Source organism: Trichechus manatus, unplaced genomic scaffold, assembly GCF_000243295.1.
Source record: "Trichechus manatus latirostris isolate Lorelei unplaced genomic scaffold, TriManLat1.0 scaffold00037, whole genome shotgun sequence".
Taxonomy (NCBI): Eukaryota; Metazoa; Chordata; class Mammalia; order Sirenia; family Trichechidae; genus Trichechus; species Trichechus manatus.
In genome coordinates this window covers 13,634,677-13,661,420 of record NW_004443973.1, presented here as the reverse complement: position 1 = coordinate 13,661,420, position 26,744 = coordinate 13,634,677, and the positions used below count along the sequence as shown (strand labels likewise).

At 40.7% G+C, this 26,744-nt stretch overlaps 1 protein-coding gene across 1 annotated transcript in view; it reads left to right on the top strand.

Moving 5' to 3' along the window:
• Window positions 1–26,744, top strand: part of MYO3B (myosin IIIB) — a 532,652-nt gene extending 505,908 nt beyond the window's left edge. The window contains exons 25-27 of the mRNA XM_012555289.2: window positions 25,257–25,363; window positions 25,738–25,784; window positions 26,606–26,744. Coding sequence (XP_012410743.2) covers window positions 25,257–25,363; window positions 25,738–25,784; window positions 26,606–26,744 — 293 coding nt within the window. The remainder of the gene's footprint in view (window positions 1–25,256; window positions 25,364–25,737; window positions 25,785–26,605) is intronic.

Sequence of the window (26,744 nt, the reverse complement as noted above, 5' to 3'; positions counted from 1 at the left end):
AGATGTCTTCCTTCTCACTTTGCAAAAGATACATTCTTTTTCAGAACTGGAAGCACCCACAGCCTGGGTGCATCGGAAGGGACCTGTCCTTGGTGAGGTAGCAGTCCACGCGGAGCACCTAGGACCAGGGGCAACAACTCGGCTTGGTGGACAGGTCAGCCAGAACCCTTTAATCTGGCAATGGGGAAGAAAGCACCATTGGCTAGCCTTCCTTTCCATCCACCTCCCAACTGTTCTCACAGCCCAGGTTTTTCAAACTCTCACAAACTATTCTATGTACTAACACCAGATTAGTCTCTATTGATATCACTTCCATACTCAGTAACTACTTTTTAGAAGCACGAAAACAAGCTTTCATCAACTTTTGGTTTGGAGCACTGGACATAATCCAGCCTGCTAGCCCTGAGCTCCCACCCTGCAAGGACCTGACTCACACTGGCACTGATAGGTGGGACTTCAAATCATAGGCTGTTCAGTTGATACCTTAAGCCAACTCTCTCCAGCTGGGCTTGCATGCAGGCCACCACTGGCCACTGCCCAAAACCCAGGCCGCCCTAGTCACCCCATTCTCTCGTTGCTTATCCCACTGTTTTTTGTGCTTCTCTCCTTCTGTCCTCTGGGCTTCATCCCTTCAGTGAGCCTCCATTTGTTTTGAAGTCTTCTTGAGTGCAGCCCCTTGCAGTCGGACCTGAGGATGGGAGTGAGGGTAGAATCAACACTTTGCTAACTTCCCATTGCTCCCCATGCTGTCCAGCTATGCCCCCCGCCCCCCACCTGATTACCTGTCATTTCTGTCATCTACTCACCTCCTCCTGGTCCCTTCCTCACATTAAATGAATATTTGGGTATTTAACTTACTCATCTTTTCCAGTCCCAAATCTCACCATCAGCTGGAGTCATTTCCAAAGCCATCCATCCAATCCATCCATCTCCTAAACTTTCCTGCTCCCTACCCCTTCACTCCAGTGACCTTCATCTTCCACTCCAGGCATCTACTTCCATGGCTACACCTTGATTCCTCAAGAGACCACAATGATTCCTCAATGAGACCACAGTCTGCTTTCCTTCCATCTCTCTCCCACCCACCACAGCTGCTCTTCAACTGCCTTCCAAGCTCTCCTGGCTTCGCTTTTCCTTGCCTCAGCACAGACCAGAGTTCAGTCACTCTGACAGACTTCTTGGTCCTTGCACCCACTACCTAGAACATCTAAGCTCCAGATTATTTCTTTTTTCTGCTACTGCTGCTGCTAAGGAGCCCTGGTGGTACAGTGTTTAAAGCGCTCAACTGCTAACTGAAAGGTTGATGGTTTGAACCCACCAGCTGCTCCGAAGGAGAAAGATGTGGCAGTCTGCTTCTATAAAGATTACAGCCTTGGAAACCCTGTGGGGCAGTTCTACTCCGTCATGTAGGATCACTATGAGTCGAAATCTACTTGACGGTAACGGGTTTCTGCTGCTGCTACATCTGAGCTCCGAAGAGCTACTGCCAAAAAGAGTACCTATGCAGATAACTCACAAAATAATCATCTCCAATCCCAGCTAGGCCTGTAACATTCTCCTATAATACTGGTCACAGGTCAGGACCCACTTCCACACCCTTTTGCACCTATTTCAAGCTTTCACCACTCTCTTTGGTTCCCTCACTCTCCCAGTGTAGTAGTGTAGGTGGAACAATAGGGCCGAGCAGAGGAGCATGGGCTTTGGTGCCAAATGAACCCTGTGTTCTACTCTCTGCTTCTGAGTTGAGTAACTCTGGGTAAGTTACTTATCCTCTCTGACCCTCAGTTTCTTCTTCTGCAAACTGGAGATTATAATAATCACTTTGTAGGGTTGTTGAGAGGATTAAATGAAAGAATTTCCATAAGGCACCTACTACAATGCTTGGCACACAGCAGGCCACTCAACATGCAATAGTTATTATGATCGCGATCTTTATTACCATGAGCAGACAAATTCCTTGACTGTCTTTTGAGTGAGAGAAGCCACAAGATAGGAACTCCCTTTCCTTCCTGGAGAGACCTCCAAATGTTAAATCCACCTGCACCCATCGTGAACTTCCTCCTTCCATTTCCACAGACAAGTTGCAGTCCCACCTTTACTAGGGGTTAATCCTTCTCTCTGTACTCTAGACCAGAGTTTCTCAAACTTTAATGTCCATGCAAATCACCTAGAGATCTTGTTAATATGCAGATTCTGATTCAGTAGGTCTGGGACAGGCTGAGATTCTGCATTTCTAACAAGCTCCCTGGTGATGCTGATGCTGCTGGTCCACGGACCTCACTTTGAATACAAGGCTCTGTATCACATCTTCTCACGCTGGCTCAAGACCACAACTTCATCATTTTCCTCTCTCTCTCAGTCCTTATTCTCACAAACTACACAGGCTCAAGTCTCCATCATCTTTATAAAGTTCCCTCTCAATACCAGCCCTTCACCTACTGCTCTCTTCTCTTTACAGCCAAGTTCCTTGAAAGAGTAACTCCTTGAAAGAGTAACTCATACAGTCATATAAGGAAGCCTGAACTATTTAATGCTCAAAAACTCAATAATTCCCAATGTTGCAGTGTGGCTAATTATAAGTTTCTATCTCCTACCCTACATTATAATCTCCTTGAGGCTAGAAATTGTGCCTTAGTCCTTGCACAAGGCCTTACTTTAAAATCTGCTTTAATTGAATTAGAAAGAAATCAAAGTGATGGTTTTTGGCATGAAAAGAGTAACTTTTCAATATCATGTGAAGTAATACGTGCAAATATTTTTTAAAAAGAAAAAAATCTCAACTAATACAAAAAAATACAGTAAAAAGTAACCTTTTCTCTCAAGCCTTACCCCAAGACCCTCTTAGCAGAGTCAGCTTCTTATCCCATTACTATGCAAGCAAGTAAACATATGTGTTCATATAAATCACACTTCAAGATTATAAAGCCTACAGTCACTAAAAGCATCAGCCAAAACCAAACCCACTACCAGCAAGTCGATTCCAACTCATAACGACCCTATAAGACAGAGTAGAACTGCCCCATAGTGTTTCTTAGGCTGTAGTCTTTATGGAGGCAGACCGTCACATCTTTCTCCTGCAGTTAGCAGCCGAGCACCTAACCACTACACCACCAGGGCTCCTTTGAAGCATCAAGACCATCCTAAAAATTCACTTTACCAACAATCTTCCATACTAAAACAGTAGAAAAAATCTTTTATGATATTTTAATATGATATTAAGCAGTAGGCTTCAAGTTTGAATATTTTTACCAAACAATTTATTTAAAAGAAACCTATCTATTGCCAGGAACCTAATAACTTTGATCAGTGTTGGGTTTCCATTATTTAAAAGTTATATTCATGTTGTTATTGTTGTGGTTGTTTGCTGCTGTCAAGTCAGACCCCAACTCATGGTGACCCCATGTACAAGGGATTGGGCCATTGTGATCCACAGGGTTTTCATTGGCTGATTTTCAGAAGTAGATCACCGGGTCTTTCTTCCTGGTCTCTCTTAATCTGGAAGCTATTTAGCATCATAGCGACATACAAGCCTCCACTGACAGATGTGGGTGGCTGCATATGAGAGGCATTGGCCAGAAATTAAACCTATGTCTCCCACATGGAAGGCAAGAATTCTACCACTGAACCACCAACGACCTCACTTATGTTCATGTAATCCCACTTACATACCTAAGAAAAGTGAAAGTTCCCAGGAGAACAAAAAGAACCATCAAAATCAGTCTGAGCCCAAGTATAGAACTCTAAGGAGAGGATTTATCTATGTAGTTGTTAGGTGCCGTTGAGTCAGTTCCGACTCATAGCGACCCTGTGTACAACAGAACAAAACAACTGTCCAGTCCTGCACCATGCTCACAATCGTTGCTATGTTTGAACCCATTGTTGCAGCCACTGTCAACCCATCTCATTGAAAGTCTTCCTTTTTTTCACCGATCCTCTACTTTACAAGCATGATGTCTTCTCCAGGGACTGGTCTCTCTGGATAACGTGTCCAAATTACATGAGACGAAGTCTTGCCATCCTTGCTTCTAAGGAGCATTCTGGCTGTACTTCTTTCAAGACAGATTTGTTCATTCTTCTGGCAATCCATGGTATATTCAATATTCTTCACCAACACTGTGATTCAAAGACATCACTTCTTCAGTCTTCCTTATTCATTGTCCAGCTTTCACATGCATATGAGGTGATTGAAAATACCGTGACTTGGGTCAAGCACATCTTAGTCTTCAAAGTGACATATTTGCTTTTTCACACTTTAAAGACGTCTTTTGCAGCAGATTTGCCCAATGCAGTACGTCATTGGATTTCTTCGCTGCTGCTCCATGGGTGTTGATTGTGGATCCAAGTAAAATGAAATCCTTGACAACTTCAATCTTTTCTCCATTTATCATGATGTTGCTTACTGGTCCAGTTGTGAGGTTTTTTGTTTTCTTTGTCTTGATGTGTAATCCATACTGAAGGCTGTAGTCTTTGATTTCATCAGTAAATGCTTCAAGTCCCCTTTGCTTTCAGCAAGCAAGTTTGTGTCATCTGCATATTGCAGGTTGTTAATGAGTCTTCCTCCAATCCTGATGCCATATTCTTCTTCATATGGTCCAAAAAAAACAAAACCAAACCTGATGCCGTCAAGTTGATTCTGACTCGTAGGGGCCCTATAGGACAGAGTAGAACTGCCCCATTGAGTTTCCAAGGAGCACCTGGTGGATTCGAACAGCCAACCTTTTGGTTAGCAGCCGTAGCACATAACCACTACGCCACCAGCATTTCCTCATATGTCCAGTTTCTCTAACTATTTGCTCAGCATACAGATTGAATAAGTATGGTGAAAGAATACAACCCTGAGGTACACCTTTCCTGATTTTAAACCACACAGTGTCCCCTTGTTCTGTTCAAACAACTGCCTCTTGGTCTATGTACAGGTTCCACATGAACACAATCAAGTGTTCTGGAATTCTCCTTCTTCCGAAGTTATCCATAATTTATTGTGATCCACACATGTAAATGCCTATGCATAGTCAATAAAACACAGGTAAACATCTTTCTGATATTCTCTACTTTCAGCTAAGATCCGTCTGACATCAGCAGTGATATCTCTTGTTCCACATCCTCTTCTGAATCCAGCTCGAATTTCTGGTAGTTCCAGTTGGTGTACTGCTGTAACCGTTTTTTAATTTATCTTCAGCGAAGTTTTACTTGCGTGTAATATTAATGATATTGTTTGATAATTTGCGCATTCTGTTGGATCACCTTTCCTTGGAATGGGCAAAAATATGGATATCTTCGTTGATTGGCCAGGTAGCTATCTCCCCGATTTCTTGGCATAGACAAGTGATCACTTCCAGTACTGCATCTGTTTGTTGAAACATCTCAGTTGATATTCTGTCAGCTCCTGGGGCCTTGTTTTCCGACAAAGTCTTCAGTGCAGCTTGGACTTCTTCCTTCAATACCATTGGTTCTTGATCATATGCTACTTCCTGAAATGATTGAATGTTGACCAATTTTTTTTGGCACAGTGACTCTGTGTATTCCTTCCATCTTCTTTTGATGCTTCCTGCATCATACAATGTTTTGCCCATAGAATCCTTCAGTATTGCAACTAGAGGCTTGAAGTTTTTCTTTAGTTCTTTCAGCTTGAGAAATGCCGAACGTGTTCTTCTCTTTTGTTTTCTAACTCCAGGTCTTTGCACATTTCATTATAATACTTTATTTTGTCTTCTCAAGCCATCCTTTAAAATATTCTCTTCAGCTCTTTTATTTCATCATTTCTTCCATTCACGTTAGCTACTCTACATTCAAGAACAAGTTTCAGAGTCTCTTCTGACATCCATTTTGGTCTTTTCTTTCTTTCCTGTCTTTTTAATGGCCTTTTCCTTTCTTCGTGTATGATGTCCTTGATGTCATCCCACAACTCGTCTGGTCTTCAGTCATTAGTGTTCAGTGTGTCAAATCTATTTTTGAGATGGTCTCTAAATTCAGATGGGATATTCTCAAGGTTGTACTTTGGCTCTTGTGGACTTGTTTTAATTTTCTGCAGCTTAATTTGAACTAGCATAAGAGCAATTGATAGTCTTTTCCACAGTCAGCCCTTCGCCTTGTTCTGACTGATGATATTGAGTATCTCCATTGTCTTTTCCACAGATGTAGTCAATTTGATTCCTGTGTATTCCATCTGGCAAGGTCCACATGTCTAGTTGCATTCATGTTGTTGAGAAAAGGGATTTCCAATGAATAGGTCATTGGTCTTGCAAAATTCTATCACGCAATCTCTGGTGTCATTTCTCTCACCAAGGTCATATTTTCCAACTACTGATCACTCTTTGTTTCCAACTTTCACATTCCAATCACTAATAATTATCAGTGTATCTTGATTGCATGTTTGATTTGTCCCTGCCTTCTATTGTATCTAAAGTATTGTGTCTCTGAGGACTTGTATGTCTCTTTTTAAACAGGCTTTGTTCTGTGTGATAAGACCTTCACATAAAACATTATCTCTGACAGGCTGGCCAATTATGGGCATAAATTTGTCCAAAATTTAGGATAGGATGATTAAAAATAATCCAGATTCAACTTCAGAATCTATCATTTCTGCTGGACCACTAGCCCCCTTGAGTACTCCTCCAAATGATGCCCACTGCCTGGAGTAGCAGCCAGTATCCATGGCCAGTCCACTCTAGTGGCCCATTCCTGAGGCTGCAGGGTCCTAGATCTTCCCTGTTACTTTTTCCTCTGTCCCAGGCATCTAGAAACTTACCAAAAACTTCACGGGGATAATTTTAATTAGTATTCATTCTTAAAGATATCAGAAAGATACAATCAGCATCTAACAACAAATAAAATCCTGAACCTTTTCTTCATATTGTCCACTTTGATATCAGAACTAAAGGTATACTGAAGACTAAAGTTAAAACCACACAGTAATGAACTGGAATGCCGATTCCTTATAAATTGAACTATAATATTAACAATTCCTATAATGAGATTAGAAGCCTGTTCTGCATTAATATTGTGATATATCTTAAAGATCACATGATAAGGCATTCCTATTCTCTAAGTCTTTTGAATTTTATTGAAAAGAAATAAAATAATGTATGTTAAACATTTTTTCTTACTTTTTTAGTCTCTTTTTTTTTTCTTTCTTATATTTATTGGTAAAGTCAGGTGAAGGGGAACACAAAAATGTAAAAGAAACAAAAGAGAGAAAAGTTATCAACAATGTAAGCCAAGTCAGTGACCAGGTGTCTTAGACCAGGTAAACGCAATATGACACCTATGACTGCCACCTCCTTGTACAAATTGCCTTAGAATTACCTTAGAAAGTGACTGCCAGGCTTGTTTTTACACTGTGTCAAAATTGCAACTTTAAATGGTCAGCTAGGCACAGCCTAGGTAAAGCTATTTGGTTTTCTCCTTTCAGTCACAGATCTTAAGGAGACGTGGTGGTGCAGTAGTTAAGCGCTCGGCTGCTAACCAAACAGTCAGCAGTTGAACCCAGCAGCCACTCCACAGGAGAAAGATATGGCAGTCTGCTTCCATAACGATTACAGCCTTGGAAACCCTATGGGACAGTTCTACTTTGTCCTATAGGGTCACTTTGAGTTGGAATCAACTTGATGGCAGTGGGTTTGGTTTCTTTTGCTTTAGTCACAGATCTTATCATAGTGTGTGAAATAGAGTTAAATGTGTTATTTGGAATGAGCCTTGCCCCACTTCAGGCCTCACATATGCCAGTTATCTCATTATACAGCACATGTGTTACCATCACCAGCCAATATCAAAGCATTAAACAGAATTTTCCGGATATACACTCAGGCCTGGACTGGTCCCAACCCTGAGGCCAGTAACTAACTTGTCCACCGCTACCAAGGATTTACCTGGAAATGTGGCTGCCTGCCCCTACTCTCAAAAAGGAAGGACATACTTGAAATAACATAACCGTTCATGTTTGTATCTCCAAGAAGGGGTCTCCATGAAGCCCTTGTTTGTTTTTTGTTCTCTTTTAATCCAGCTTCCACGGCCTCTTTCCTTCCAGATGGTGCTGGAGCCAAGCCTGTCAGAGACCCTTAGTCTCCTGCTGCCTTTTAATACTGGTCCTTGATTGCTAATGACCCCTGGCTGGACTGGGAACCCAACCCATTTAACCCCTCTCTGCTGGGTCCCATCACATGCAGGGTGAGAGGCATTGAGAGCTGGAAGTGGGATGGGGCCAAGCCAGCCAGGGCGTCCCACCCTTTCAGAGCTAGTGGCGCGTTTCCTGGCGCCATCATGGATGTCCAAGATCCCTCCAGTGGAAAACTCATGTTAATATGACTTTCTCTGTATTGTCAGGTAAATGCTACCAGGCTTCTAATCATTAATGCTTTATTTGATGAAGCCAAGATAACTGAGTCACTGTGGAATGTTTCTTTTAGGGTTCAAGTGTTGAAGACCATTCATATGAACCCCTAGAAACATGTTAGTTTGGAAACTTAAATTGTACTGGAACTATCTTTGAGTCTGGTCATATTTAGTAGTCAAAACAGCTTGTGTGTACCAGGATACAAAGTCATGTCAAAGCAGCCTGAGGCAAGGCGATAATTCATTTCCTTGTCAAGGCTTAAATCAGATGTTAACACAGGAGATACCCATTTTCAGATATGCTGGTAACAGGTGTAAGTATTTACTTTGGTTAAGCTTGACTTGTGTTTTGTAACATACTGGAACATGCTTATAATATAGTATGAACATAACTCAGAGAGGGGGCATTTAAAAAGAGGAAAAATGATGACATTAATTTGTTGAGAAATTTTTAGTGCAATGGAAAGACTTCTGTCTTTTATAAGCCCTTCTGTGAGAAGAAAGGGGAAGATCTGAGAGGTCATCTTTTTGTTCATTGTTTCTATAATAGATTTTCTTTAACCTCCTATCAGATTGTAAGAAAACAAGGCAAAGAAATTTAGTAGTGTATGTGACCCTACAGAACTGAAGTCTAAGCTCTTTTTTTTTTTTATGAAAAATCTTTATTCTTACAGTTGCAGCTGAAATATTTAAGGGTGAGGCGTGATGTCTATAATTTATTTTCAAATGTCATACACACATACAAATAAAGGAAATATTGCAAATTACTAATATAGTGGTGGGTATCTGGGCATTCATTGTACTGTTACAACATTTTTGTATTTTTGAAAATTTTCATAATAAAAATTTGGGAAAAATAATTTATCTTTCCCAAGTTAGGTATCTGGATGAAAGCCAACACCCCAGGCAATACCAATGTTAAAAATTCAGTACAGTAAAATGGAGACGCGATCTACTTCTCCCAAGTTAGGCTGCAAAGGAAAATAAATTTGGTTGAATTAATTTCATTTATTTATTCAACAAATATTTATTGAATGTTTACTCTATGCTATATAATATGGGGCACTCTCGTGGCGCAGTGGTTAAGAGCTACAGCATGCTACAGCTGCTAACCAAAAGGTCAGCAGTTCAAATCCACCAACTGCTCCTTGGAAACCCTATGGGGTAGTTCTACTCTGTCCTATAGGGTTGCTATGAGTCAGAATTGACCCGATGGCAACGGGTTAATTTTTTTGGTTTACATAATGTGGGAGGGAGGGGAGAGTAAAGTGATAATCAGAAATTCCTCTAGGAGTTTGTAATTCAGTAGGGAAAATCAGCACTAAATACTATCAGTTTTGCCTCCAACATCTTCCATCCCCTTCAACTATTCTATTTAATCATTGTCTAATGCTGTTACAAACTACTGCTCATAATCTCCATCACCTCTTACCTGTATCACTGCAATTGTTCCAGACCTGATGATGCCATTTCTCTGCTTTACTGCCTCCTCATTGTCCTCAGACCTCTTTGATTAATTAGGTCCCTATGAAGTCTAGGCTCTTGATCTGAGCAGAGAAAGGAAAGCTTTGTGCCCCACCATTTTTATAAATCTTTATTTATTAAATCAAAACCAAAAAAACCAAACCCACTGCCGTCAAGTCAATTCTGACTCATAGCAACCCTATAAGGACAGAGTAGAGCTGCCCCATAGGGTGTCCAAGGCTGTAATCTTTTTCTACCGATGGTGGGTTCACACCACCGGCCTTTCAGTTAGCAGCTGAGCGCTTTAACTACTGTGCCACCAGGGCTCCTATTAAATAACTGGGCCAAATTTGATTTTACAATCTGCTAAGCACATGTACTTAGAATAATGTACTAAGGATATTTGTTCTACAATGCAGCACAAGATGGGGGGGGGGAAACAAATTTTCTGTTTTAGCCTTTGTTTCCTCCAGATATTTCCTATTTTATTGGCTTTTTGGAGATTAAGACTGAAAGGCCACAATGATCAGATTTTTCACCACTAACCCTACAATGATTGTACTTTAGCATCTCATTCATTTAATGTAAAACAAAAATCATACCTGTAATTTCATTTCGGTCAGTTCTTCACATCCTTTCCTGTTTCTGATTAATCACCCAGCCCGCACACACATATACACACACCTGCCTGTCATTTGTATGTGTAATCTTCCCTAAACCAAATCATTCATCATCCATACTAATGACTGTCCTCCACTTGTAAAAATAGTCTAGAATTTATGGACCTGGGTGTTTGTAAAGCTATGTAATATTAACCTGTATATTGCAGGTTTTGCTCACAGCTAGGAGGGGGCTGAGTAGGTGAGGTTATAATGAGGTCTTTTAGTCCATCGGTAACCAAATGACCCAGGAAGGGGTTCAGATGAGCTTACCTTTATAATGAATAGTGTTGGAACAAAGATCTGCTGTATTTATAGAGAACTTTCCCTCTGAAGCTTGAATGCATTTTGATTAGTCTTCTCTGAATTCCAACAAGCTGGTAGAGTCAAAAGCATTTATATCTGTTTCACAGGTGAGACCCTAAGAGGTTAAGTAGCTGTTATTCTGTAGTTGGAGTCCCCAGGTGGTTTACGTGATGGGCTACTAACAAAAAATCTGGAGTCTCCACTGGTCTCATCCCTTCGGGAGCAAGGGAGAATGAAGAGAACAGGATACAAGGAAAAGATTAGTCCGAAGGACTAATTGTCCACAGCTACCAAGGCCTCCACCGGACTGAGTCCAGTACAGCTAGATGGTGCCCAGCTACCACCGCTGACTGCTCTGACCAGGATCACAACAGAGGGTTCTGGACAGAGCTGGAGAAGGATGTAAAGCATAATTCTAACTCACAAAGAAAAGACCAGATTTACTGGCCTAAAGGAGACTAGAGAAACCTCGAGAGTATGGCCCCCAGATACCCTTTTAGCTCAGTGGTGAAGTTACCTCCGAGGTTCACTGTTCAGCCTGGGAGTAGACAGCCCCATAAAACCAAATGAGACTAACGAGGTACAGGAGTCCAGTGACAAGGGCTAGAAGGCAGAAGGGGACAAGGAAGCTGGTGATAGGGAACCCAAGGTTGAGTAAGGGTATTGTTGATGTGTTGTGAGATTGTTAACCATTGTCATAGGGCAACATTTGTAGTAACTGTTAAATGAGAAACTATTTTGTTCTGTAAGCCTTCATCTTAAGTGAGAATAACAGCACAATTGGAAGAGTGTAGTCAATGTCACTGAACTGTGTATGTAGAAATTTTTGAAATGCTGTATCTTTGGCTATGTGTATTTTCACCAAAAAAAAAGGTTGAGAAGTTAGAGGGTTAATATATTGTGCGGTTGTTAACCAATGTCATAAAGTAACATGTGTACTACTGTTTCATGAGAAACTATTTGTTCTGTAAGCCTTCACCTGAAGTACAATAAAATATTTAAAAAAAAAAAATCTGGAGTCTACCCAGAGGCACCTCGGAAGAAAGGTCTAGCAATCTACTTCCAAAAAATTAGCCATTAAAAACCCTATAGAACACAGTCCTACTCTGACACACATGGTGTTCTCATGAGTCAGAATCAACTCTGGTGATGGTGGTGGTGATGATTCTGTAGTTACCAAAAGCCAGAAACCAAACTCTTTGCCGTCGAGTCGATTCCGACTCATAGTGACCCTGTAGGACAGAGTAGAACTGCCCCATAGAGTTTCCAAGGAGCAGCTGGTGGATTCCAACTGCTGACCTTTTGGTTAGCAGTCAAATGCTTAACCATTGTGCCACCAGTCTGTAGTTATAGTATCTTAAAATTGGAAGGGACCTTGAAGGGCCTCTTGCCTAATGGTTCTCACTCTTTTCCTGCCTACACACTGGTTTCATGCAACAAACCCCATCAGGCACATCTCTCACTGCACACAGATGCTCACAGCTGGGAAGGAGCATAATTCCAAGGAAAGCAGCTCAGAATGTCCAGGGAAGAATGGATATAATTTGCCACACCACCACCACCCTCAGTTGAAAAATCACTGTAAAAGTTCAGTGCCCTTGTTTTACAGATAAAACATGGCAGCCCGTAGGGTTAAGTGATTCATCCGAGAGCACATGACCAACAATTGCCGGAATTTGGACTATGCCCAGGCCATTCAACTCCAAGTCCAGTGCTGATTTCACTACCACAGCCCAGCCCTCTGCACACTAGCATTTAGTGATACAACAGGAGCTGGAACCAGGTCTCCCAACTTAGAGAGTAAGGCAGGGCTGGAGATGAGTGCCCCAGAATCCCCTGCCATAAGGAATCAAAGATGGAGTCACAATTAGTTTAGTAAAACCAGCACTATCTGGTGTCCCATATCCTCAAGCATTTAAAATGTCATTTCAATCTTCAAAGAACTTCTTTAGTTCCATTTTTATCTGCTTTTAGCCAGAACATTGTTTCCAAGCTCTAGGTGATTTGCATCTCATTAGGAGTTCCAGAAATGACATCTCCCGTCCTGCGGCCTGGTGTTGTGGTGCTGCTTAGCATCAGATCTAGGTCTCAGATTTTTTATGTTGACATTTTTGAAAGGCTGAATTAATGCTGTCTTTTCACTGGGCACAGATTGGGTGAACATTTCAGCCTTAATTCCTGCCCTTATGCTGGGCCAAAGTTAGGGAACAGCCATTGCCAGGGAGGGTACAGACGAAGTCCTTTGTCCCCATGTGAAAACACTTGGTTGGAAGGGAATATTTTGAGGCTTTGGAATAAGCAATTAACGACAACAAAAAACTCTTAAAAGTAGAAAAATGTGGCATGATGCAAATATCCTGAATACTACACAAAGTAAAACAAAATGAAAGAAAGCCAATAGCAACCCATTGCTGAGTCTGCATAACTGATTCTAAGATTTTCCAACTAGTTAAAACCCTCCTGAGACCCCATAGTTTTTGCCTGATGTGTTTTGCTTTAAAGAGAGTCTCACTAAGTTGGAATGACTTTCCAGCTTTGTAATTTATTCATACTGCCACCTCCAGAAGCTCACTGAACAGCAGCATACCTCTGGAAAACAAAGATAATGTTTCCATGGTCAGCAAAATTGTTCTCTTGGATGGGAGAAATGATTTTCCCAGTGTCCAGAGAAATTAGCAGTCCTTGTGTCTGCCTTGGGCCCAAGCCATATGATGCGGTCTCCAGCCCAGAGCAAATACCTGACAGTGCTGGGAGACCTTTTGAGGCTGCTTCCCCTTCCCAGAATCCTTCTTGCCCAATCAAAACTTCTCTAACCATATGCCGGGGTTTCAAGACAAGAGCTAGCTAATCTGCAAAATCAGTCCAACCTCTTAGTTAAGAGTTACCAGTTACCACTTGCCATTGAGTTGGCTCTAACTCATGGAGACCCCATGTGTGTCAGAGTAGAACTGTGCTCCATAGGATTTTCAATCGCTGATTCCTCAGAAGTAGATTGCCAGGACTTTCTTCTGAGGTGCCTCTGGGTCGACTCAAACCTCCAACCTTTCGGTTAGCAGCCAAGCATATTAACCATTTGTACTACCCAGGGACTCCCAGGAAAGGGGTATATCCCAGGTTTTTCCCACCCTGGCTTCATATTAAAATCACCTGGTGTTTTCCACCTGGCTTCATATTACAAGTAGGAGGGTGTATTTTTAAAACCAGGTCTTCAAACCAGTTCATTATAGTTTGAACCCATGCTGAGAATTTGCATTTCCATCACAAATATATTGAATCAGAATATACATTTTTAACAAGATTCCCAGGCGATTCTTATGTATAATAATTTTTTTTTTTTTTTTGGTGCATTAGGTGAAAGTTTATAGAGCAAATTAGATTCCCATCTGATAGTTTGTACATAAAGTGTTTCATGGCCTTGGTTTCATTCCCCACAATGTGCCAGCATTCTCCCCATTTCTGCCCTGGATTCCCCGTTTCCTTTTGTCCTGGTTTTCTACTCCTTCCTGCCTTCTCATCTTTGCTTTTGGGTAAATATTGCCCTTTTGATCTCGTATAATTGATTTTTCTAAGGAGCATGTTTCTCTTGGGTGTCATTGTTTATTTTATGGGCTTGTCTATTGTTTGGCTGGAAGGTGGTCTGTAAGAGTGGCTTTAGTTCCAGGTCAGAAAGGTATCTTAGGGCCATATCTTGAGGTTCCTCCAGTCTCTGTCAGACCAGTAAGTCTGGTCTTTTTTTTTTTTTGAGTTTGATTTTTTGTTCTACATTTCTTTCCAACTCTGTCTGGGACCCTCTGTTGTGATCCCAGTCAGAGCAGTCAGTAGTGGTAGCCAGGCACCATCTAGTACTTCTAATCTCAGGGTCATGCAGGCTGTGGTTCATGTTGTCCGTTGGTCCTTTGGACTAATTGCTCCCTTAGAGTGTTTGGTTGTCTTCACTCTCCTTTGCTCCGGAGAGGAAGAGACCAATAGTTGTATCTTAGATGGCCACTCGCAAGCTTTTGAGACCCCAGACACTACCTACCAAAGTAGGCTGCAGAACATTGTCTTTATGAACTATGTTGTGCCAAATGACATAGATGTCCCCCAAGTCTATGGTCCTTTGCCTTCGAGCCTAGGAACTTCATCCCTCAAGGTATTTGGTTAGGTCTAAGAGGTTTCCCTGACTGTGCTCCTCGTGTGCTCTATTGTCAATATATGAGGAGCGCCTACAGTCATGTATATAGAAATATCTACCATCAAACCTGTATCTGCTGGTGGGTGTTCTCCCTTACACCCTCCTACACCTCTTGGCATATCTATCTACTTATGTATCCATTTGTAAATTATTGTTTGTTAATACTATTACAGGATTGTCTATGCTATAATTTTTATCATAGTTGCCATTTATTCTTGCATTCCTCTCAGTGTCCTCTCTTGCCTTGGTCATGTTGTGTTGACTTCTCCCATATTGTCCCTTTCCCCTCACCAATGTAACATGTATCTTCTATCTACTTGGCAGTTTTTCCTCCCTCTCCCTGCCATCCCTGGTAACCATCCAAGAATGCTTTTTCCTTTCTTTCTTTCTTTTTTTTCTTCTGTGTGTAAACCCTTTGTTGTTACTTTATAATAGTGGAATCCTACAATATTTGTCCTTTTGTGATTGACTTATTTCACTCAGCATAATGTCCTCCAAATTCATCCATATTGTGAGATGTTTTGTGGATTCATCCTTATTCTTTATCGTTGCATAGTATTCCATTGTGTGTATGTACCACAGTTTGGTAATCCATTCATCTGTTAATGGGCACTTAGATTTGTTTCTACCTTTTTGCTACTGTGAATGCTTGTCATGGATTGAATTGTGTCCCCCCAAAAATGTGTGTAGCAACTTGGCTAGGTCACGATTCCTAGTATTGTATGATTGTGTAATCTGATGTGATTTCCTTATGTGTTGTAAACTCTATCACTATGATGAGGTTAAATGTGATCTCCTTATGTGTTGTAAATTCTATCACCAGGATGAGGTTATGCTGATGAGGTTTACAAGATTAGATAGTGTCTTAATGCAATCTCTTTTGAGATATAAAAGAGAGAAGCGAGCAGAGACACGTGGGAACCTCATACCACCAAGAAAGCAGTGCCAGGAGCAGAGCGCATCCTTTGGACCTGAGGTTCCTGTGCAGAGAAGCTCCCAGACCAAAGGAAGATTGATGACACAGACCTTCCTCCAGAGCCGTTGGAGAAAGCATTCCCCTGGAGCTGACATTCTGAATTTGGACTTGTAGCCTACTGGACTGTGAGAGAATAAACTTCTCTTTGCTAAATCTATCCACTTGTGGTATTTCTGTCAGAGCAGCGCTAGATGACTAAGACAATGCTGCAATGAACATGGGTGTGCATATGTCTATTCATGTCACAGCTCTGGTTTGTTTAAGGTATAGGAGTAGGATTGCTGGATCATATGTGTCTTAGTTATCTAGTGCTGCTATAACAGAAATACCACAAGTGGATGGCTTTAATCAAGAGAAATTTATTCTCTCACAGTCTCGGAGGCTAGAAGTATGAATTCAGGGTGCCAGCTCCAGGGGAAGTCTTTCTCTCTCTGATGGCTCTGAGGAATGGTTCTTGTCATCAATCTTCCCCTGGTCAAGGAGCTTCTCAGTGCAGGGACCTCAGGTCCAAAGGATACACCCTCTTGGCTCTTCTTGCTTGGTGGTAATGAGGCCTCTCTCTTCTCTGCTTGCTTCTCTCTTTTATATCTCAAAAGAGATTGACTTAAGACACAACCTAATCTTGTAGATTGAGTCCTGCCTCATTAACATAACTGCCTTTAATCCTACCTCATTAACGTCATAGAGATAGGATTTACAACACATAGGAAAATCACATCAGATGACAAAATGGTGGACAGTCACACAATACTGGCAATCATGGCTGTCTTAAGAGGGGTTCTCTAGAGAAGCAAAAGCAGTAAAACCTAAAAATATATATATAGAGAGAGAGTTATATCAAGGAAATGGCTCATGCAGTTGTAGAGGCTGGAACATCCCAAGTCCGTGGATCGGGATAGAGGCTTCTCCTGATTCACGTAACTGCAAGGGTTGGCGAACCCAAGATCGGCAGGTCAGAGAGCAAGGCTCTTGCTCACAGGCCGTGAAGATCGATGAATCCCAAGATCAGTAGGCAAGCCCACAGGTAAGCTGCTAGCTCAAGTCCCAACAACCAGAGATCAGATGAACAGGAGCCAGCTGCAGGATCCAGAACAGCAAAAACCCCCAAGCCTTGCCAGAACATCCACTTATATTCGGATGCAGGCCACACAGCCAAGGAAACTCCCTTTCAACTGATTGGCTACTAACAGAAGATCCCATCATGGGGATGATCACATATCAAATCTCAACAGGGAAGTGATCACAACATTATATGACTGCCAAAACACTGAGAATTATGGCATAGCCAAGATGACATACAATCTTAACCATCACAATGGCCTAGCCAAGTTGACACACATTTTTGGGGGGCACAGTTCAATCTATAACAATATGGTATTTCTGTTTCTAGCTTTTTAAGGAAGTGCCATACCATTTTTCATAGTGGTTATACCATTTTACATTCCCATCAGCAGAATATAAGTGTTCAAACCTCCCCACAACCTCGTCAACATTTGTTATTTTCTGTTTTTTTGATTAGCTGTATAATAGATTTTGAGAACCACTGCTCTGCTAGTGGTCTCAGAATTGGTCCCTAACCAGCAGCATTAGCATTGCCTGGGAACTTGTTAGAAATGCAAATTCTCAGCAGGGGTTTAAACCAGACAAACTGGTTGGAAGCCCAGTTCATCCTGTTCAAACCTTTGTTTTAAACAATACCCAAACCACAGCCTGACTTCTAACCAACTGAATTAGGATCTCCAGGGGTGTGGTCTGGGCATCCATATTTTTAAAAAAAAACCCTTCAGGTGATTCTAATGTATAGCCAGGGTAGAGAATCACTTCCAGATAACAAGAATTATACTACCACCTTAGGAGCACCTACTATAGTCAGTCGCTGTGTTTTCTCTTTTCATACACATCTGCCATTCCTCATAACAACCCTACAAGGAAAGCCCCTAATAAGTGTTAGAGGTGGGATTCATATTCAGGTTTTATTGGCTCCAGTGCTTGAGATTTTTTTTCATAACACTCACGTTTCTCAGTGTAAGACATGGGCTGGTGGTCTGCAAGTTGATTTTAGATGTGAACATGACAATAAATAACACTGAATCATGTCATAAGAAAATCATTCCATTCTCAATTCTCATTTTAAATTATTCAAATTACTTTAAGGAAAAAGTCTTTGTGGTGCTAGTATATGCTAAATTCACATCTACTCACTTCTTTTGTTAACAAACCTTTTAAGAAGTACACAACCTTCTGTGGACAACACTATCTAGCTCGGATGGATAATATCTTTTTTTTTTTTTTTTATTGTATTTATGCTTTACTTCTACTTATGGCAAATTACAGGGGCAGATTAACCAGTAAGCAAGGTATGGGCTTAATTGTGTTTACTTACTAATCTGTAGTGCACAATTTCACACGGGTTGTACCACATCTCTGATGTGAAAAACTGGTAAAAAGTATTTAAGTGGTAAATGAATAACTCAAGTTTTTTTGGTAAAAAAAAGAAAAGTGAATATCTAGTCCTGGAGAAAATATTGAAAGGATATTTTGTAATAAGAAAAAAAATACTAAGGAGCATTTTTTTAAGAGGCTGACTTCATCTCCCTTCCTTGTAGACTACAGGTTCCCCAGATCTGTCCCCAGTATGGGAAAGGCCGTCTTCCTCTTGGAAGCCTTGACAACAACATCCTGATTGACAGTCTTGGAACCAAATAGTGGGCCACGTAGATGGAAAAGATCTTAACAAGAAGGATGAATAATCACTGTTCATTCATTGATTTATTCATTCATTATTTGTTGAATGTGTGCCAGGCCCTGAGCTATGAAATGATTCAGGGGAAGTTAGTACCACCTCCGTACCTCATTCACAGAAAACTCTATATAGACGGTTTATAACCCCACCATCTTCCGCAGGCACTGATTTAACTCAGGAATGTTTTCTTTGTAGCAGTTTTGCAATTTAGAAGAAGATTGTTCATGACATGACATGGCAACTGAGAAAATTTGTAGTTTTTCTTTCATCTTAGAAAGCAAGATCTGAATTACATGCACCCCAGGAGAAAATCTCTCAATCTCTCTCTCTGGGTGCGTGTTTGTGTGTGTGTGTTTTACAATAGTCCACTGAATTCCTTAGCCCTCCTGAAGTTAGATGTGGTGAGGTAAAAACTTAAAGAACATCTCAGTAAAAGAACAAGCCTCATAATCGTGGCCATGGCATAGGCCTTGGGATTGTGAGCCAGGAGTCTTGAGTTCTAGCTCTACCTCTGAAGGGAGACTGGCAGAGAGGGAGGGGTTCAAGCCCCCTGGGCCTCAGACTCCTCAGATATAAAAGCAAGGAGGTGACCCCCAGAGGTTAATTATCCACACCCGCCCCCCCTACCCCCCCATTTCATGACTTACTTTGGAATCTGAACTACTTATTTATCACATTCTAGCTGAATTTTATCTAACCAGGGCATAATTTCTTCCCTCCTATTCCCTGTCAAGGCTCTGAGTATTCCTGAAATAGCCCATGCCCCAGGGCATATCAGGAGCAAGTACTTTATAACACATTAGGAGGATTGTTCCATATACTGCATTTTTAAGGTAGTGCAGATTACTGCAGACTTCCTGCCAACATGGTTCTTACTGAGAAAGAAAGTTTAATATGATCTAGTACACTGGCTCTTGACCCTGGCTGCCTGTTAGAACCTCTAAGGAGAATTTTTTTTTTTTTTTTTAATACCAGTGATCTGGGCATTGGTATTTTTAAAAGTTGGACGACAAGTATAGTGTTAAAAAAAAAAAAAGACCCTCAGTTGGGCATTGGAAAACTTAAATTCTCAATTGGCCTTTGCCTCTATAATTTGCGGTGTGATCTCTTAATCTTTCTATACCTCTGTTATCTCTTTGGGGTTCCTTTTCCTTCCCAATGAGACGAAGTGAAGAAAAAGATACTTTGCAAAACAACATTTGCTACATAAAAATGAAATGGTAAGGGAAAGAGGCACAGAGCCATCTCTTCAGAAGATTTTTCATGTCAGTGTCCGCTGGAGTACCGTGCAACGTGGTCAGCAATCATTGAGGAGAAAGACCATCCAGTTGACAGCTGGGTTACTTACTGTCACCTCTAAATGCCCTGAGAACCTTGGTCAGAGAAATAATTCACCTCCCTTTATGCGCAGAGATGACAGAGCTCTGTCAATTAATTGCATAGCTCTAATCCTATTTAAATGCCCCAGGGGTATATCTCGTAACCCCATATGGGATTCTCCATCTGTAAATGTAGAACACTGAACACTGTGTTTGCTTCAAGGGGATGTTTTCCTTGGCAGGTGACCCTGGGAATGCTTCATCCACGGAATGGCAATCAGATCAGCAGTCTCCGGTTCAGGAAGTAGCTGTGCCTGCTGAGGGCACACAAGGAGGGTGCAAGGGATTCGGGAAGTCCTGGGATTATGGCTCTCCCAGGGTGCCCTCCCCCTTTCCACCCAGGAACCCTGCTCACTGCCCATTCATCCCTCAGGGACCTAGAGTCCATATTGCCCCTCCAGACTGGGTAATATCTGGGCTACATGCCCCAACCTGGTCTTCCTGGTGTTTGTCCTTCCCTTACTGCAGTCCTGCTAACAAATTCTCCAGAACTGGCACATCTGTAGCGGGTGCTGAAGACGAACATATTAAGAGTTAGGGGACAGTGTCGGGGGAGACAGCATTAATGACCAAAATAGCTGTAACTCAGCAAGTCAAGTGGAATGGAGGAAGTCATTTCCTTCTTCATCTCTGAGCCCCTGGAGAGAAAAAACAGCCTCATTCGTTTGTAACTTAAAATTGTGCTTGGATTGGGGTTGCCATATTTAGCAAATAAAAATTCAGGACACCCAGCTAGATTTGAACTTTAGATAAACAAACAATCCATTTTCAGTATAAGTATGTCCCGAACATTACACGGGACACACTTATACTAAAAAAGTATTGGTTGTTTTTTTTTCTGAAATTCAGATTTAACTGAGTGTCTTCTATTTTGTCTGGCAACCCTAGGTTGGATACACCTGCTTGTTCAATAAAGAGAAAGAAAACATTAAATTTCCGGACCAATTGTTTGAAGTTATGTAATACAACTATGAACTGAATCTAGCTGTTTGTCTTTCACCAGGGATTGCATAATTGTACAGCCCCACAGTGTGATGATTTGTGATTAGAGAGTAAAGAGTATGCATTTCTATCCAGATTTCTTCCTGTTTGGACAAATTTAGCTCCAGTTTATTATAAAGTTCCATGACAACTCAGAAGAGAAGCGATGTGTTGAAGATCTCAAATATGAAATCAAACGGTACAGGGATTCTTGAAAAGGAAAGAGACCTATACTAAATGCAAACTAGTATTCATGACATGGCGCCCTAGTTGTGCAGTGGTTAAGCGTTCGACTGCTAATCAAAAGGTTGGCAGTTCGAATCCACCAGCCACTCCTTGGAAACCTTTAGAAAGCACAATAAAGAGGTAGCTACCAGTGAGTTACAAACTGGAGAGTTTGGATTAGCTGCCAGACATTTATGTGAGGTGGAAATAGGTCACTTTCAGAATATGAGCACATTGTCTTCAAAGTGAATAATTCATAGTCTGATGTAAATCTTCAAACTTGAATTGCCCAGTTTGTCTAGGTAAACTAGTCAAATGAACTAGGTAACTGCAAGATAACCATATTGTTTTGTAGCTTATGAGTAAACTCAAAAGCCAAAAGATAGGAGTTCCAAGCTTCCACTTAACAGATTTAGCCTTTCTAAGCCATAGTTTCATCATCTATTGAGAGAAAAAAATAATTTTGTCCTAGTACCTCAAGGGGGAAAAAAATCATCATAGATTTTTCAGTGTGCATACATATATGAATTTAACTAATGTGCTATATGTTATTTTGTATTTTGCTTCTTTCACCTAATTTTGAATTTTCATCTAGCAACACCATTCCTATATTTTTCCTTGTTGGTGCCTTCATGGTATTACATCATATTTGTATCTCAGAGTGAACTTCTCCCCAATTATTAAATATGTATCATGTTTCTAGTTTTTCTCTACTACAAAAAGTTTTCTAATATCTGTCTTCATACAAATTGTCTTTTTTTTTTTTTTTTTCTTTTGGTTTACTTCCTTGGGACAAGCTTCTTGGAACAAGTAGCCTTTTTACTTATTATCAGGTTGTACTTGAGGAGGGGTAGGGCCTGTGGATTCACCTGTTTGCCTCCCCTCCCCCACACTGTCTTTTGATCTTTTGATTTGTGCTAATAGAAAAGCAGCCATCGTTGTTTTATTTGAAACTCCTTATTTCTCAGGGTTGCTGAACGTTTTTCAATATCTTGTTTTCTAATTATATTTCAACATGTACGAATATTTGTCCAAGTCTCTCTCTTGTCTTAGCCTTTCTACATCATGAATAGTAGACTTGCATTTTCTTATTTGTTTTTATCACTCTGTTGCCCTTCCTTTCATCTTCGTTTTGTTACTATCCATCGTATAGAATATTTTTACTTTAATATAATTGAACCCATCCTTGTTGCTAATATCTTCTTCCACAGTTAAGATAGTCTATTTCATTTCCTTCTGGGTTTTTTATGGGAATGTTTAAAATGCTTAACTATACAACTCATCTGGAATTTATTGTGGCCTGTGAGAATAAAGAGGTGTGTTGAGAAAAGAAAATGACTTATAATAATAGCAATAAAAAAAAAAAAACTAATTGGAATCCAGCAGCACTAACTCATGGCCTTTAGGTCACTTAACCTCTTAAGACTCAGTGTCCTCTACTAGATTGAAGGCAGGGACTTTGTTTTATTTCTCTTTGTCTTCCCCACAACACTCAGCGAAGTACCTTGTGTATAAGATAAACGTCATGAAGTTTGGATTTAAGTTGTATTTTCTACATATTGCTATCAATTGTTCCACAGCGTTTTTTAAATAATGACTCATTTCCCATTTATTTGATTGCTTGATTGATCATTTAACAGCAAAATGCAGATTTGTTCCAGTGGCAGTACACCTGGGAGGCCCAGTACTCTTTTCAGAACATCATGAAACATGGAGATACTAAACTCAAAATAATGAAAAATAAAATCTGTTGCTAAATTAGACACCTGCTTGAACTAGACTTTGATATAGTATAGATACCATATGATCAAACACCAACAGTTTAAAAAAATTATAGGGGAAATATTTCAGTTGAGAAAATTCTATCCAGTAACTTAATTCCTTCTAAGAATCAGGAAAAGAAGAGCAAGTTCGTCCAGAGCAAAAGTTGAAAACTACATTTTATATTAAGCATTCCCAATTGAGACAATATAAATAAAGGCCTCTGATCAACTATAACGAGCCCTGGTTGCACAGTGGTTAAGACCTCAGCTGCTAACCAAAAGATGGGCAGTTCAAATCCACCAGCTGCTCCTTGGAAACCCTATGAGCAATTCTACTCTGTCCTATAGGATCGCTGTGAGTCGGAATCAACTCCACAGCAACAGTTTTGGTTTTTGGTTATATTAAGCATTACCAACCGAGACAATATAAATAAGGGCCTCTGATCAAGTATAAACACATTATGAAGTCAGGACCACTCCAACTGAACACAAGAGCTGTTTAAGACTAGCCCTTTGAGTTGTCAAGGATGGAATTCCAGAGCAGATGTCAGACCTTCAGTCCACTCTCACACCAACAACTTTACCTCTGAGGACTTCTGTTCATTAATCTATAAATCAGAAAGGACATAACACAAAAAGGCCTCATACCCCCATGTTCTACCATGTTACAGAATATGGACTCCACAAAGCAAACAGGAAGTGGGTATGTTGTATCAGAAAGAACCTATTCTAATACAGCATTCCTAGTACTCTGAGGATGATTTCAGCCTGAGTGGCTACGTCAGTGTTCATCCCGAAAGTGTTCCTGAGGACGTAAGACAGGGTTGTTGGTCTACAAGGCTATTGGAATCCTCTATAAGCAACATCATTCTGTTATGCTGGTTAATATTTAAGAAGACGTTTCTTATTAAGAAAGACAACATGCTGTAGTTAAAAAAACAAACAAACCAACAAAAAAACCAGGAGATCCCCCAACTGCCACTTGGTCTGGGATGAGCCATTCAATATTCATGGGCCTCAGTTTCTTCCTCTGAAAAAATAGACATTTAGAATGGACAGTTTCTAAAGTCTTGTATGGCTCTAATAGTGTTAGCCAAACATATGTCATGTCCTACTTCAAAAACAATCAAGATGCAAAACTTCATACTTATAGAAACTGATCATTTTTTATCCATAATGGTCCTTATTGAGGCATTCTTCACTTAGAAAATTCCCCAAAATGTATTTGAATAGCAGGAATCCCTGTTGAAGTTAAAATATGATTCCAATCACAAATCATCGGGTCTTTTTTATTAATAATTATTTTATAATACTAATTATTAGTTAATAATTAATCATTATATTAGCTTAATAAATAGCTTATGATTAGTTTCTCCATCGAGGAAAGTAATACCTCGTCTCTAGATTGTGACATTCATGAACAATACTCTATGGCAATTTTGTATGTGTGTGTGTGTGTGTGTTGGCAAGAAGTTGTTAGTGCTGAATTCTGATTCAGATGCAGTGCCAAAGGACAGCAGATTCCAGGAAAATCATCTGCTTGGAAGGGAAATGAATTATGAATTATGACTTCATCTGACACGTGGTTTCCTCATCTCCAGTGCACTCTTGGTCCAGGGTTCTGAAACCAGGACTAACATGGAGAGTAATCATCCTTTCCTTTCTTCTTACTACCGTCTCCAGAGATTGCATGGATCAATGGTATTGTTCAAAACATTTCAGTAAATACTAGTGCAAGCCATTTCCCCCCCAAAATTTATCCCACCAAAAGGTTTGCTTCCCATCTATCCAAGAGTGTGTGTGCTCCAGATGTCTTTGAACTCTCACTATAGAATGTGTTGCAAATGATCCCAGATTGCCTTCATTGTCCTAGCTGAGTTATCTGAGTAAGGGGGCATTCTCTACTCTACAAAGGCTGACCTCCAACCTCTACTTTACCAGTGTGGACAAACCAATTTGCTTTCTGTCACTCTTGACTGCCGATTAAGATAAGAAAGATGAAGGCAAAATTACAGACAGGGGCCCTTGTTTACACTTAGAAATTCCTGTGTGTGTATGTGTGTGTGTGTGTTTAGGACGACATTTCTAGTATTTAGCAGCTCAGTGCAAAGCTTCTAACAAATACCCGTTAAAATCGGACTCAGTTTCTACTATGCATTTATGTGAAGATGTAGATGGGGGATGTTGGTCAGTTTTTCCCTTGGTTTTCCCAATACCTGGGATGGTTTACAATAAGTTTTGCTATCTTACTGCAGGTTCAGAAAATGGTCTTGCACAGAAGCAGCGAACACCTCGCCGGCGATGTCAGCAGCCCAAAATGTTGAGTAGCCCTGAGGACACCATGTACTATAACCAGTTAAATGTGAGTTCAAAGTGGCTGTAAAGCTGTTTCACTGGCTTTGTTTCCAGTTAATAATTCTGTTATTAATACCTGTTCCAGCCCCTCCAGCCCCACCCCCACTCTCTTATGCTCTCGTCTCGAACATGTGCTTAGGCTCTTTATCTGTTGCTTTCATGTCAGGATGTCTGCCTTCATGGTGAATAATTGATGTGGTTTATCAAAGACGAGCAAGATGCATGCTTCATCAGGCTCACTTGAGCCCTTTGATCAAAAAAATTATGCTGTGACTTCTGATATTATCAGCATCTGCTTGCATTCAACACAAAATCACTTTGAATTAAAAATTAACGACTTGCTGCTTTGCTTTAACTGTGTGTTCTTGGCCCTCTCCACAGGGAACTCTAGAATATCAAGGGAGCAAGAGGAAGCCAAGAAAACTTGGGTAAATATCTGTCTTCTTAGTTCTAAGCAACTGTAAACAGAAGGGGTCCTTTGTGATATTACAGAAAATGCAAAACTTTCCAGAGAGGCTTCTAAAAACATGCAATCAGGATATTGCCGCCATTATTGATATGGGAAACTACTTTTCACAGTAGCTAGTATACAAAATTTGAATCTGTTCTTTCCAAAAAGGCTGAAATGGTCACCTAAGGGCAAATGTTACTTTTCGTAATTATCCCAGGGAAATGGACTTTCTTCATATTTGGAGACAGGGTCATGGGTAGTATAAAACTCTCCTTCCACAAATAAAAACACTCCACGAAGTGCCAATAGGCCACTTCCCCCACATTCTCCTCCCCTGGGCCTTAAACATACACAAAGAAAAACCTCCCCCATGGCTAGACGGAGGATAGTAAGGAGTTTGTAGCTCATCTGATTCTTGGCATCTTGATTTGGAATAGTAATGAAGTAGATAATTGGTACCAGTTTGAGAACTGGGGGAGGTCATGAGGGTTACTTTCTCATCTAGAGGGAACCAGAGAGAGACAGACAATTTGTTTCACATAAATCAAGTTACAATGTGATCTCAACTTCCAGAACCACTAAGTTGGGCCCGTTATCAGTGTGTGATCCAGAGGCGAAAGGCTTTGTGGGTCAGACCCCAGTGCCTCTGTATTGGGAGATCCTGAGCTACCCTAAGTCGTCCTTCCTCTCTAGTGTTGGGACCATCCCTGTTCCAACCACTAAAGTAGCTTAGTCACCCCAGTGATAACTCTGACGTTGTTTTGTTTTTCCATTGAAACACTTTTTTTTTTTTTGCAGCCAAGTCAAAGTGCTCGATGGGGAGGATGAATATTACAAATCTCTGTCACCTGTGGACTCTGTCCCTGAGGAAGAGAGCTCAGCCCACCCTTTCTTTTTCTCCTCATCCTTAAAAGGAGAATCTTTGGCTCAGCACTGA